The sequence below is a fragment of the Balaenoptera acutorostrata genome, chromosome 3 (assembly GCF_949987535.1).
Source record: "Balaenoptera acutorostrata chromosome 3, mBalAcu1.1, whole genome shotgun sequence".
In the NCBI taxonomy this organism is placed as follows: domain Eukaryota; kingdom Metazoa; phylum Chordata; class Mammalia; order Artiodactyla; family Balaenopteridae; genus Balaenoptera; species Balaenoptera acutorostrata.
Genome location: NC_080066.1, coordinates 36,905,372 through 36,918,420, shown reverse-complemented (window position 1 = coordinate 36,918,420; position 13,049 = coordinate 36,905,372). Strand labels below are relative to the sequence as shown.

Genomic DNA, 13,049 nt, shown 5'->3' with positions numbered 1-13,049 from the left:
GAAATATAGTAGGGTTTCATAGGAGATTCAAGGAACCAATTGCATAAAGACAGGATATAGGGAGACCTAGATTATCTGTTTGCCAACTGGAGGCTTGTCTGAATTGAGCCAACATTAGTGGGCTGCAAAGCAAACACAGCCTCAGCCTGGGCTGACAGAAAAGGCTGGTTCTAATGTGCAGGAAAGCCCCCCCTAACAGTAGTAATAACAAAAAGAAAGTGAGTTTTAGAGGAACACATATAAGATACTGCTTACAAAACAATATTATACATTATTTAGGAATACATTAATAAGTAATAAAAGAATAAATACATGTATATGAATAATAAGCAGGAGAAGATACATAGGGGATTTTGGCTGTTTGATAAATCTTTCATTTCTTATGCTGGGTATATATTCATTATATTATTCTTTATGCCTTCTGTGAGCCTGAAATAAATTTTTAAAAATTATGGCGATGGAGGTTTCAACACAATATAATGGTTTTTAAAAAGTTGTAATCACTCCACACCTGTCAGAATGCCTATCATCAAAAAGACAACAAATAACAAAGGCTGGAGAGGGTGTGGAGAAAAGGGAGCCCTCGTGAACTGTTGGTGGGAATGTACATTGCTGCAGCCACTATGGAGAACAGTATGCGGGTTCCTCAAAAATTTTTAAATATAACTTTCATATGATCCAGCAATCCCACTCCTGGGTATATATCCTGGGTATGTTTTCATTTACATGTGGAATCTAAAACATAAAACAAACGAATGAGTATGACAGAACAGAAACAGCTCATAGATACAGAGAACAAACTAGTCATTACCAGGGGGGAGGGGGATGAGAGAATCAAGAGGGGGTAGGGGATTAAGAGGTACAAACTACTATGTATAAACTAAATAAGCTGAAAGGATATATTGTACAGCCCAGGGAATATAGCTAATATTTTATAATAACTTTAAATGGAGTATAATCCACAAAAATATCGAATTAATATGTTGTACACCTGAAGCTAATATAACATTGTAAATCAACTATACTTCAATAAAAACAAAAACAAAAAACAGTTGTAGTTGTCTTAAGATGCAGCAAGTTGCCTTATGAAGGAGTGAGGTCTGTATCACTGGAGATGACCTGTCAGAGATGTCCTGGAGCAAAGGTTGGCACACTACAGTCCCCAGGCCAAATCTGTCTTCTGCCCTTTTTATAAATAAAAATGTATGCAAACTCAGCCACGCCCACTCATTTATGGCTGTTTTCATACTACAAGGGCAAAATCGAGCAGTTGCGTGGTTGAGACTGGATGGCTTGCACAGCCTAAACTACTATCGCCTGGCAGTATACAGAAAAGTTTGCTGACCACTGTTCTAGAGAAATCATTGCATTGAGATGGACTAAATGAGCTCTGGTTTTCCAAAAAGGGAAAAGGGGCAGACTGTAGAAACTCAGGTCAATGTAAAAATCTGTGCAAAATTTCCAGAATGTTTCTTAAAAAATGATTTAACCCCGAGTCAAGCCACTCTGAGAGATAGATTGTATGGTTTTGACTTCTTTTTGGCCGTGCCACCTGGCATGTGGGATCTTCCGCAACCAGGGATCGAACCTGTGCCCCCTACACTGGGAGCGCGGCGAAGTCTTAACCACTGGACCGCCAGGGAAGTCCTGGTTTTGACTTTTAAAAATAACCTAGCACAGTGTTTGGCATAGAAATACCCAAGTGTTTGCTGAATGAAAGAATGGTATATGCAAGTGCCCATGCTTTCTGCCCCACCTCAGAGAAGCAGACTCTGTCATCCCCTCCTGCTGGCCAGAGCAGATTGAACCAGGGGCACGCGCGCCCCGGGTTTTGGCAGTCAACTCTCAGTCTGCTCAACAGCCTACAGCATCAGCTGAACATGAAAAGATGAGCTGGACCTTTCAGAGTCCCTCTCACAGGAATTTGAACTAAACGTGTGGAAAGACTAGAGGAGTTAATGGCTGTAATCAGAGCTGCAGAGTCTGATTGGAGAGAGAATAGAACAGCAGTGATGTTGCCTTCTTTACCCAGGAGAAATCTTATCCTAGCCAGAAAACCACCCAGTGGAGATTATCATGCCTGCATTTAATATATAAAACAAAAGGTGAGAATATTCAGTCTAAATAGTGTGGGGGGGATTCAGCCTCCACTGCATTATTTTTTAATTAATTAATTAATGGCTGCGTTGGGTCTTCGCCGCTGTGCGCGGGCTTTCTCTAGTTGCGGCGAGCGGGGGCTACTCTTCCTTGCGGTGTGCGGGCTTCTCATCGCGGTGGCTTCTCTTGTTGTGGAGCATGGGCTCTAGGCATGCCGGCTTCAGTAGTTGTGGCACGTGGGCTCAGTAGTTGTGGTGCACAGGCTTAGTTGCTCCGCGGCATGTGGGATCCTCTTGGACTAGGGATCGAACCCGTGTCCCCTGCACTGTCAGGTGGATTCTTAACCACTGCACCACCAGGGAAGTCCCTCCACTGAATTCTAAGGGACTTGAATCTTCCCACTGTCCCTTCCCTTGGGTGATTTCAATTTCTGCCTGCCTCAAAGAGCATTTCACCACAACAAATGTGATCCAGGTCTTTAAAGGTGGATATTTTACATACACTGGGGCATCTGAGACAAGTCAACTACTTCTTCTGGTGCTAAACAGAGGAATCAATTTGTTCCAATGCTCAAGGAATCATTGGCTGTATTGAACTTATTGAAAATGGAATGGTCTTATCTTTATGTTCTCTGTGCTGACCGTGGAACCCAGTCTCCACATCTGAGGCTGCTCTCCTGCTTGGTGAACTTTGTGGTTTTCCTCTCCATGGAGCTCATTTGTTTTCAATAAACCCTTTTGGCCTCCTTACCCAGTTCCAGGTGAAAAGGTTCCAAAGCCATTGTTCTCCACAGATAGATACCCAGACCAGGTGAACCTGCCAGTGCCAAGGCTCCGACACCCAGAGGTGAGGAATCCAGGTCAGCAGCTCCCCGCACACAACCCTGTCCTAAGAAGGCAGACTTCTGCCTGGCTGTGGGCCTCAATCCCTTTACATCAATGGGGGTGAGGGCCAATGTCAGGGGCTCAAGTGGTTCACGTTTGAGGCAGCCATCATCACAGCCTCCTCTGACTCTCCCAACTTTAGGCAGGTAGGAAAAGGCCTCCAGAGCCTGTCCCCCCATGCTCAGACCTCTCCCTGGGTTCACTCCTCCAATACAGCACCCACAAGGCCCAGACCCCAGGGAGGCAAACGGAGACCTCTGACCTTTAGGCCGCGTTGGAAGGTGGAGATAGACAGCAGGGCTAGGTCTTGCTGCTCCTCGGCGTAGCGCACCAGGTACACGTAGACAAGCTTCTTCACCTGGGGGGGAGTGGGCTTCTCAGCAGGGACTGCTGCCCCCACCCCATGAGATGTCATCACCCCAGCTGGCTGTGGTCCATGGGGAAAGCATCCTGGGTGTACCCTGGCTCCTTTGCTCTGATCCACATCTAGTTCAGGGACATCTAGATGGTGTCTTTTCCTGGACCAGGAACATTCTGAGCAGATTGGCCCCCCCCCCAAGGACTGGATTGTTCCCTTCCTCACCCCCAACCAGCTCCAGTTTATTGCTTGTGGAGGTGGGCGTGAGAGACCCCCTCACCGTGTAGCACTCACCTCTATGTTCTTACAGGCCACGTTCTTCACCACGGCAGGAAACAGGTCTGAGGCATTCTTTCCCCGGGCAATCATCTGGGTGGTGGGGTCAAGGTAGGGGGAGAAGAAGGATGCCAGCTGTCATTAGGGGAAGGTCCACAAGGAGCCAAGGAGAGCTGCTCTTTGATCCCCAGGCCCCTCGCCCAAGGGAGGCCCCTCCTTCCCCCCTCACCGCCACAATCCTCTTCATGGCCTCCAGCTTGAGGGAATCCTTGTTGGTGTCCAGCATCTCCTTCAGGTCATCGTGCCTGGTGGGAGACACAAGAGGTCAGCTGAGGGCACAGCAGTGGGGGTGGGGCTATCAATCAGTAGGATCCAGGCAGAAAGAAGGGACCTGGGCAGGGAAAGCAGGACTCAACCAGAAGGGAAGGTGGTAAAATACACACAGGGGACTTAGGGTCGCAAGGAGCACGTGGGCCAGCCAGTGTTATGGGCTGAGTTGTGTCCCCCTCATAAAAGATATGTTGAAGTCCTAACCCCAAGTACCCAGAATGTGACCTTATTTGGAAATAGAATTGTTTCAGCTGTAATTAGGATGGGGTAATACTGGAGTAGGGTTGGTCCCTAATTCAATATGTCTGGTGTTCTTTAAGAAGATGGCCTTGTGAAGAGAGAGATGCAGGGAGAACGTCTTTGAAGACAGAGGATTGGAGTGATCCATCTACAAGTCAGTGAACATCAACGATTGCCAAACTACCAGAAGCTAGAAAGGGGCAAGGAAGGATTCCCCTACAGGTTTCAGATGGAGCATGGCACTGCTGACACCTTGATTTTGGACTTCTAGCTTCCAGAACTGTGAGATAATAAATTTCTATTAAGTCACCCAGTTTGTAGTTACAGCAGCCCTGGGAAACTAATACAGCCAGGAGATGATAGGATGGATTTGGGGTGGGAAAGGTAGGGACCCTTCCCAGGAAATGGCCAGTTGGATAGATGAGAAGGACCTGGAGCCAGTGCAAAGGAGGTGGGTGTCAAAACAAGAGCAAGATGCCCTTGTCCCGCCCCGAGTGTGGTCCCAGGCCCTGACCCCACAGACTGAGTTGATTCCAAGGACTGGACTGGTCCCAGATTCTCCAGAGTCTGTTGAGGTGGTCTTACCACAAAGGCCAGACCTGTCACATTCAACAGTCATTCAAGAAAGTTATAAAACCCTAATGGGAGAGGTAAATGATGATTTAAATAAATAACCCCTTGCACATGATGGAGGGGAATAAAGGTAGTCTCCAAGCCAATATACAAATTTCATACAATGGCCATTGAAATTTTAATGGAGGCCTTTTGTCAAACTTCCTGAAGTGACTACAGAATTCATCCAGAAACAAAAATCAATTGGTAAGAACTCCAGAGAATTTTGGGGGGAGAACAAGAGAACAATGGAACAATGACAGACAACTCCCCCTACCAGAATTCAAAACACAAAACAACATGACAACGATAAAAGCCCTATGGTACCAGGTTAAAAGTAGAAAGTAAAGAGTCATAGGGGGGAAATTTCACAAATGGATCCAAGTTGATACATTAGGAACAAATAACTCACCAATGGGAGAAAGAAATTTTCCTCCTCTGAAATAAATGCTGTCGGGACAACTGCTATGTAGCAAAGAATTTAACTTGTACATATATTTCACACCAAAATTAATTCCATATTTGTTTAATAGTTAACTTATTTCAATATATGGAAGAGGGGGAAATTTTAATTTTCAAGGTCATAAAATTATCAGTAATAATAATTTTTTATTATTATTACTAGGTTTATTTTTTTTTTAACTTTTGTATGTAAACTAAATTTAAGAAAAAAAAAAAAAAACCAAGGCAACTGTATTTGTTTGCTAGGGCTGCCGTAACAGTAACACAGACTGGGTGGCTTAACAACCTAAACTTATTTGCTCACAATTCTGGAGGCTAGAAGTCTGAGATAAAGGTGTCAGGGGGTTGGTTTCTTCTGAGGCCTCTTTTCTTGGCTTGTAGATGGCTGTCTTCCTATATCTTTACATTGTCTTCCCTCTGTGGGTCTCTGTGTCCAAATTTCCTCTTCTTATAACAGGTGAATTATATTCAATTAGGGCCCACCCTAATGACCTCATTCTAACTTAATTATCTCTTTAAAAGCCCTATCTACAAACATAGTCACATTCTGAGATATTGGGAGTTAGGACTTCAACATATGAATTTGAGGGGGACACAATTCAGCCCATAATAGCAACAGAAAGGAAAATATTTGGGATATGGTGAATAAAAGTTTAATATTCAAAATAGATAAAGTACTGATATAAATTTAGGGTATATATTCAGTATTCACTGTCAGGGCTGCTGCAAGCCCTTCTGCCATCCGCTTGCCCTGCCAGGTAGACACAGCCCTGTGCTGCTGCTCCCCATTCAGTGAGTGGAGCATTGTCTGGTATTCCTTGGCCATGTGCCCTTGAGCAGTGAACAACCTGCCCAACCATACTCAGAGGTCCAGGGGCTGGTGGTCAAAGAAGTGAACAGAGAAGTGTGAATAACCCCATGGAAAACTGTGTCTGCACACAGCTGATAGAGCAGTGGGACCACTGATGCACTCATATATTGCCCAGGCAATTCCAAAATGTGATGAGCAGTTGTGTATGGAGAACTGTACATTCTCTAATCTCCCAGATGATACTCAGATAATCCGTAGCTTTGACCCAGGCATGAGAACCCAGCCAGGAGAGGTATCACCAATGGTAGGAATTAAAAAGCAGTGTGCGCAAAGTTAGTCACAGAAGTGAAACATTTAGAAGCAACAGAAAACCAGAAATTGGAGGTAGCAATATTAGGAGGGGGAAGAGCATGATAATAGTCATAAAGAGGCAAGTGTGACTGGTGCTGATGCTGAGAAATGAGTAAGTGATAAATGCTAAGAGGAAGAAAAGAACCTGACATAACATGCACCTAGTCATAGGGCTGCATTTTGCAGAAATCTGTGAGTGCTTAACAGAACACAGAGGACTTGCTAGCTGTCAGATGAGGGCAGGAGAAGATGTCCAGCCCCACTCAAGTTGATCTAAAACTCCTCCATTCAGGAATACTACTCAGCCATAAAAAAGAATGAAATAGTGCCATTTGCAGCAACATGGATGAACCTACAGATTATCATGCTAAGTGAAGTAAGTCAGACAGAGAAAGACAAATACCATATGATATCACTTATATGTGGAATCTAAAATATGACACAAATGAACTTATTTACAAATCAGGAACAGACTCACAGACATAGAAAACAAATTTATTTACCAAAGGGGAAAGGGTGTGGAGGAGGGATAAATTAGGAGTATGGGATTAGCAGATATAAACTACTATATATAAAATAGATAGACAACAATGTCCTACTGTATAGCACAGGCAACTAGATTCAATATCCTGTCATGAACCATAATGGAAAAGAATATGAAAATTATATATGTATATATATCTATATATATCTGAATCACTTTGCTGTACATCAGAAGCTAACACAACATTGTAAATCAACTATACTTCAATTTAAAAAAAAAAAAGACCGATCGAAACTCCTCCATTCAGGAAGATGTCCCCCCAAACCAGAGGACATTTTCTACTCCCTATGGCCAAGCCAGGGTCAGAAGACAACCACCTTGTCACCCTCCTAAACACAAACCAGGTGGTCAATTCCTAGGTGTGTTGAACTCAGGACACATGGCTGTAGACAGAGATACAGACCATTCACCTGGGCCTGGGCAGCACTGAGGGTGTGGGAAGAATGACAGAGCTGGGTGCCACCTTCCCCAATATACGCACACCACTGCACCCCCAGGAACCTCCATACATACCCCCACACAGCCAACTCACCCTCACAGACACCTACACACCCAACCATCCCCACCAAACACTGGTACCAGCGATACCCTCCCACATCTCCCCGCAGACATACCTATACCCCATACACATACCCAGACCCCCAAAGACACACCTACAACCCCCAGACACATACAATCTATACATAAACCCACACACACCCACAAAACCCCCTGCAGACACACACCCACAATCCCCACAGAAATACACACAGTCACAGACACATATACCACACATACAGACACTTCCCACAAAAACACACTCTCAACACATAAACCCACACACCTATGGACGCACACACCTCACCTACAAATCCCTACAGACGCCCACAGACACATATCCACCACGACTCCCCCCACCCCCTGATCCAGACATGCACATACCCCACACACGTCCCTCGACAAACACACACACACCACACACACCACATACACATACACCTTTTTGACAAGACTGAGTTACTCCAGTCTCATTGGCCAAAATGGCCTGTGGGCTCCCATTTGAGATTCTTCATGATAAATACAGGCTTTTAAGATCAAATACTCCAGCCTCACAGATCCTCTGACTGCCTTCTGAGGGGTCAGGTGGGCGTCCTCACTGGTCAGCCTGGGGTGACTTCACGGGGACCTGTCAGAGTTTGCCCAGCCCCTTTAACGCTGGGAGTTCTCTAAAGCAGGCTTCCTCGCACCCGGGTGTCCTCACCACCCCGACACATGCCACAGGCCCGTGTTCAATGCACACGCCCAGGGCGTGTGCTGTGGCACCCACACTTCTCCCACCCACCCAGCCTAGTGCACACCTTCCAGGCTCCTGAAGGCTCTAGGGCCCTAGGTGAGGGGAATCGAGGGAGCGGAGGGACTGCGGGGACATAGCGGCCATAGCACAGGTAGGATTGTCAGCTGCCCCCTGACAGACAGCAGCTCCCTCCTAGGGTGTAACCACCCTGGGCCCCTCATCTTCACTCCTACCAGCTTATGTTCCCAAGAGGGAGAAGAAGGGAGAGATACACAGCAACACTCTAAGGCCATGAAACATTAATCTCCCGTAGTCAGATCCCCTTATACTGCTCTCACTGTGACCTGACCCCTGGCCTGGCCTGAGGGACTCTCTGGGGTGAGGGGCACTGGAGCCAGCTGGTAGGTAAAACATGGCATTTGAGGCCAGACATACTCATCTCGCCTGATATCCACTTTCCTCCCTCCCCTCACAACCCAAGTTCCAACCCACTAGACAGGAGAGGGTGGCCAAATGCTTTATCCTGTCTCCAAACCTCACCCAGAACCCACTCTACCTAAGACCTGGGGGGAGGAAAAGGTCAAATATTTTACTCCACCCTCAAATATTTTACTATCCTCTTCCCCTCAGAGCTTCCAGGGAGTTAGGCTTATCTCCCCCAACTCAAACTCTCAGTCCCCCATACAGTACCCCTGACGCCCCCCCTTCCCACCTAGACCCTAAATGCCGGCCCAGTCCTCCTGCTGAGGAGGTGGAACTTAAATGGGTCCTGGCTGAGAGTGGCAGCTTCCCACGCCTTGCCTTCCTGGCTGTCTGGGTGAGGGTCTCTGGGGGCCCCTCTGTACCGTAGTGGCTGCCTCTGGCTGTGGCCTTGGCCAGGCTCTAGGCAAGGTCCTTCCAGGGACGCTTCTGGGGTCGTGTCTTCCTCTGGCGCCTGCAGCCACCGAAGCTCCTCCGGCTGCAGGGCCTGGTACCAGGGTGAGGGCCCGCCTTCAGGGGCCAGCACGGGGCTGGCAGCCTCCTGATCAGCCCCACAAGCCCCTCTGCCCCCTGGCCTCACCACGGCCCCTGGGAGCTGCAGGAATCGCTGCATTGGGCACCAGGTCCTGCTCCGAAATGGGACTGAGCTGACCAGGGAGCTGGGGATGCCTGTCACTGTCACCAGACGGCCCGCCCCGAAACTCAGAAACTGGACACTGGCGGGGAGGGAGGCTCTGGTTTCCTCTTCACTGCTCAGAGACAAGGACTCACGCGGGGGAGGAGGGCAGGGACTGGGGACAGGGCCAACCCCCAATCTCCAGGCAGGGGACTAGGGGGCAGGAGAGCTGATCCAGACAGAGGTGGGGCATCCCTCCCCTCCACTCTCATGCCACAACTGGACCTCTGCCTCCTCAGAACAGCTCTTCCTCAGAAATCTTGTACACCCCCTTCTCACCCTGACCCTAACCATCTTGATCCTCACCTGTCTTTCCAGGGCCACTTCCTTGATTTTTTCCTTCCTATTAGCACTCTCTTATCTCTACTTCCCCCATACTTGGCCTAGGCCCCCCAGGTCCCCCCCTCCAATCTGCTCCTTACTCACATCCTTGGCCCTCTTGTCCACTCGACCCCTACCCTGCCAGGAGTGGTTAGTTTATTTGCTGTATTTCAAACCCCCCTGATGCTCCTCAAATTCCCACCCACAGCCTTGCCTTTGCAGCTTCACTACTGGCTTCTTACAGAAAATAAAGGCTTTAGATCAAATCCCCCACAGCTCCCAAGCATCTGCATCTACTCTCTCCTCTCCTGTCCTCCTCCCTCTGGGCAGAGCTGGTCCTCCTTGAGGCCAGGCCAATCCTCCCACCCAGCTCAGTAAGCCTCCCCTCCCCTCTCTCCTTCAATTCCTTTCAGCCTCTCCCACACGGCTGGCTCCTTCCCATCAGCAGGTAAACTTGCTCTGGGCTCTCCCATCCTAATAATAAACAAACAAAAATAACAACAAAAATAAAATAAACAAACCTTCTTGAACTGATGTTCTCCTCTGGCAACTCTTTCCCTCTCTCCCCCTTACAGTCACACTTCTTGAAAGCAAAATTCCCATCCATTGTGTTTTATTTATTTACCTCCTCTTCACTCCTCTATTCACTTTAATCTGGCTTCCCATGCTGATTAGAATTTAGGGCTGAGGAGCCATGATGTCTACAAATTATATGGTTCAGCCAAAAATATAGACAGATGGTTAGATAAGGCAAATATGGCAGAATGTCAACAATGGTTGAATCTACGGGGAGGGCACACATTCATTGTATTATTCACTCAACTTTTCTGTATGTTTAAAATTGTTCATCATAGAATGTTGGGGAAAAATAATCTAGCCCCTCCTCTTCTGACTTTGCCAGAACTATTCTCGCAGGGCAGAAGGTGGGGAGTAAAGCAGAAAGGGGTTGACCTGCTCTTTGTCAAGCCAATGGTCATGATTGCTTTCCTTGTTTGAGTTGACCTCAATGGGCATTGACATTGCTGATCGCTTCCTTCCTGAAACTACATTTTATTTTTCCTCCTTCCCTTGGCTTACTTTTTCTCAGTTACTTTGAAACACTTTCCCCCTGCTCTCTGGTCACTCTTAATTCCATGTCTTCAGGGTTCCTACTTGTGCCCTGTCTGAACTCATTTTATATTACATGCTCCCTAGGTTCTCTTGGCTTCCTTTTGTGGCTTTGATGGATATATAATAATCTCCTGGACTCCAAATCCTAACATCCAGCTACCTACTAGACTTGAATGTATTATACCTCAGAGTTTACAATCTCAGCATGTCAAAAGCCATTATTTTCCACACATTTGCTTGTAATGTCTTTACGTCCAATTACCCTGTATGGCACCACCATCTATCCAGTTACAAGAACTAGTAACCTGAGATTATCCTTATCTTCTCCCAGCCCCTTCCTCTTAGCTTTCCCCCCAGTTAATCATCAGGTCTGTGGCTTCTACCACCTAAAATAGCCCTCAAGTCCTGTGCCTCGCCCATAGTCTAGGCCACCATCATGTCCTCCCCCCCAACTTCAACCCCCTTCACTTGTCTCCTGCTGAATCCAGCACCCCTCCAATCTCTTCTCCACAATCCAGCCTGGGATCTTTCTAAAATACAAATCTGCTATTGCCTGCTTAGAACCCTTCAGTGCCCCCCCCCCGACCTTGGCATCTCCCCACCTTCATTTCTGGTTATTCCGGTGGCTTGCACAGAGATTCTGCCCTCACCGTATTAGCACCTACAAAACCTGTGATCTGGCTCTCCTTCACGTCCACACCTTGCTAAAAGCTCGTTCCTCTGCCCGAAACATCCCTGGATCTCCCCTGTCCCTTCTCTCCGGGCACAGGGACCAGCTCCTCTCACCGCTCTGACAGCCCCCGCTACACTGAACTGTCACTGACAGCTTCTTCCCTGTGCCCCCCTCTAGAGCAACTTGAGGACAAGGACTGTCTCATGTTCATGGCTGCATTCACAGTGACTAGGACGAGACTCGACACAGTAGGCCCTTAAAAAGGCTTGTTTCAAAATTTACGAATAAACAAACGAATGAGCCAAAGGCGGAAGGAAAGAGTGGGAAGTTAAGGTAGGGCTGAACTATGGGGCAATGTGGGGAGCAAGAGTGTGAGCGCCAGATGGGAGATGGGGATGAGAACATGGGGACCAGAATGAGGGAAAATGGATTTGTAGGAGGGGCCAGGCCTGAGGTTCTCAGTCTATTCCAGGACGGGCCTTCCTGGACAGGCCCCAGGCTCAAGCTCGCCGGTTCTGACCCCTCCCCCACGTTATTTTGGCGTCAATTCGCCACACGCGAAAAAAGGCGGAGAACCTGTAATCCAAACCTACTAACAGGAGAAACACCTGGGGCGGGAGGATTGGTCCTCCAGAAAGAGAGACGGCTGGCCCATCCCCCACCAGCCTCCGACCCCCTTCCCAGGTCCCCGGCCTGCCCCTCACGGCGGGATGCTGGCGTGGGGGACGGGCGTCGCGAGGGCCCGTGACCGCGGCGGGAGGGGGCTGGGCAGGCTTCCGGCGCGCGCGGCCGGGGCCCGGCCTGGGCGCTGCCGACTGGCCTGGGCGCTGTCCATGGTACCGGACCGCATGTTTCCAGGCCGGCCCGGGCACAGCCACCCTCTCGGCCGGCTCCCTCACCGCTTGTAGTCGGAGGAGAAAATGCCGCCGCTCGCCGGGTCGTGGCCGTACTCGGGCTCCCCGGGGCCAGCAGAGCCGCCCTTGTCTTCGCTGTAGGCGGGGGCGGCCGACATGGGGCGGCAGGGGAGGTCTCGGGCTTCGCTGCGGAGGTCGCGGCGCCTCCGGGATGCGGCAGGGACCGAGGAAGGGAACGCAGGCCGGACAGGCGAGGTCGGCTGCGCGGCCTGGGCTCCGCAGAGGCCGCAACCTGCGGTGGCGGAGGCTGCGCCCGGATTTATCAATCAGAGATGCTCGCGTGCAGATTCTTAAAGGTACCGGCGCCTGCGGAGCGGAGGGCGTGTCCGCGGAGAGAGCAGGAGGGGAGGTGTAGCAGTCTGGCCCCGCCCCAATCCCTCGGAAATCCCTCCACCCCCCAGTAAGGAAGGTTCCTGCCCTTTAAAGGGACTGATGCAGCTCCAGGTCTGGGGGTGGGTGGAGGTTGCTGGACTGATTATGGGACAGCCTTCTGGGGATGCAGAACGTCTTTACCTACCACTGACCACCGGGTCTCGGTGGAACGGCCTCTAGGGGCTCCACTCATCCCAGATACTAGCGCGGATGCTCACCCACGCTGTGGAAGGAAAGGGCGGGGGTGGGGGAGGGGTAAGAGAAA

General features: G+C 49.1%; 1 protein-coding gene across 1 annotated transcript in view; it reads right to left on the bottom strand.

Annotated features, from left to right (window-relative positions):
* AP3B2 (adaptor related protein complex 3 subunit beta 2) overlaps positions 1-12,740 on the bottom strand; it is a 31,536-nt gene extending 18,796 nt beyond the window's left edge. The window contains exons 1-4 of the mRNA XM_057544771.1: positions 12,398-12,740; positions 3,845-3,920; positions 3,634-3,708; positions 3,244-3,339 (exon numbers count right to left, since the gene is read on the bottom strand). Coding sequence (XP_057400754.1) covers positions 3,244-3,339; positions 3,634-3,708; positions 3,845-3,920; positions 12,398-12,510 — 360 coding nt within the window. The 5' untranslated portion in view covers positions 12,511-12,740. The remainder of the gene's footprint in view (positions 1-3,243; positions 3,340-3,633; positions 3,709-3,844; positions 3,921-12,397) is intronic.
* Between the last annotated feature and the right edge of the window lie 309 nt (positions 12,741-13,049).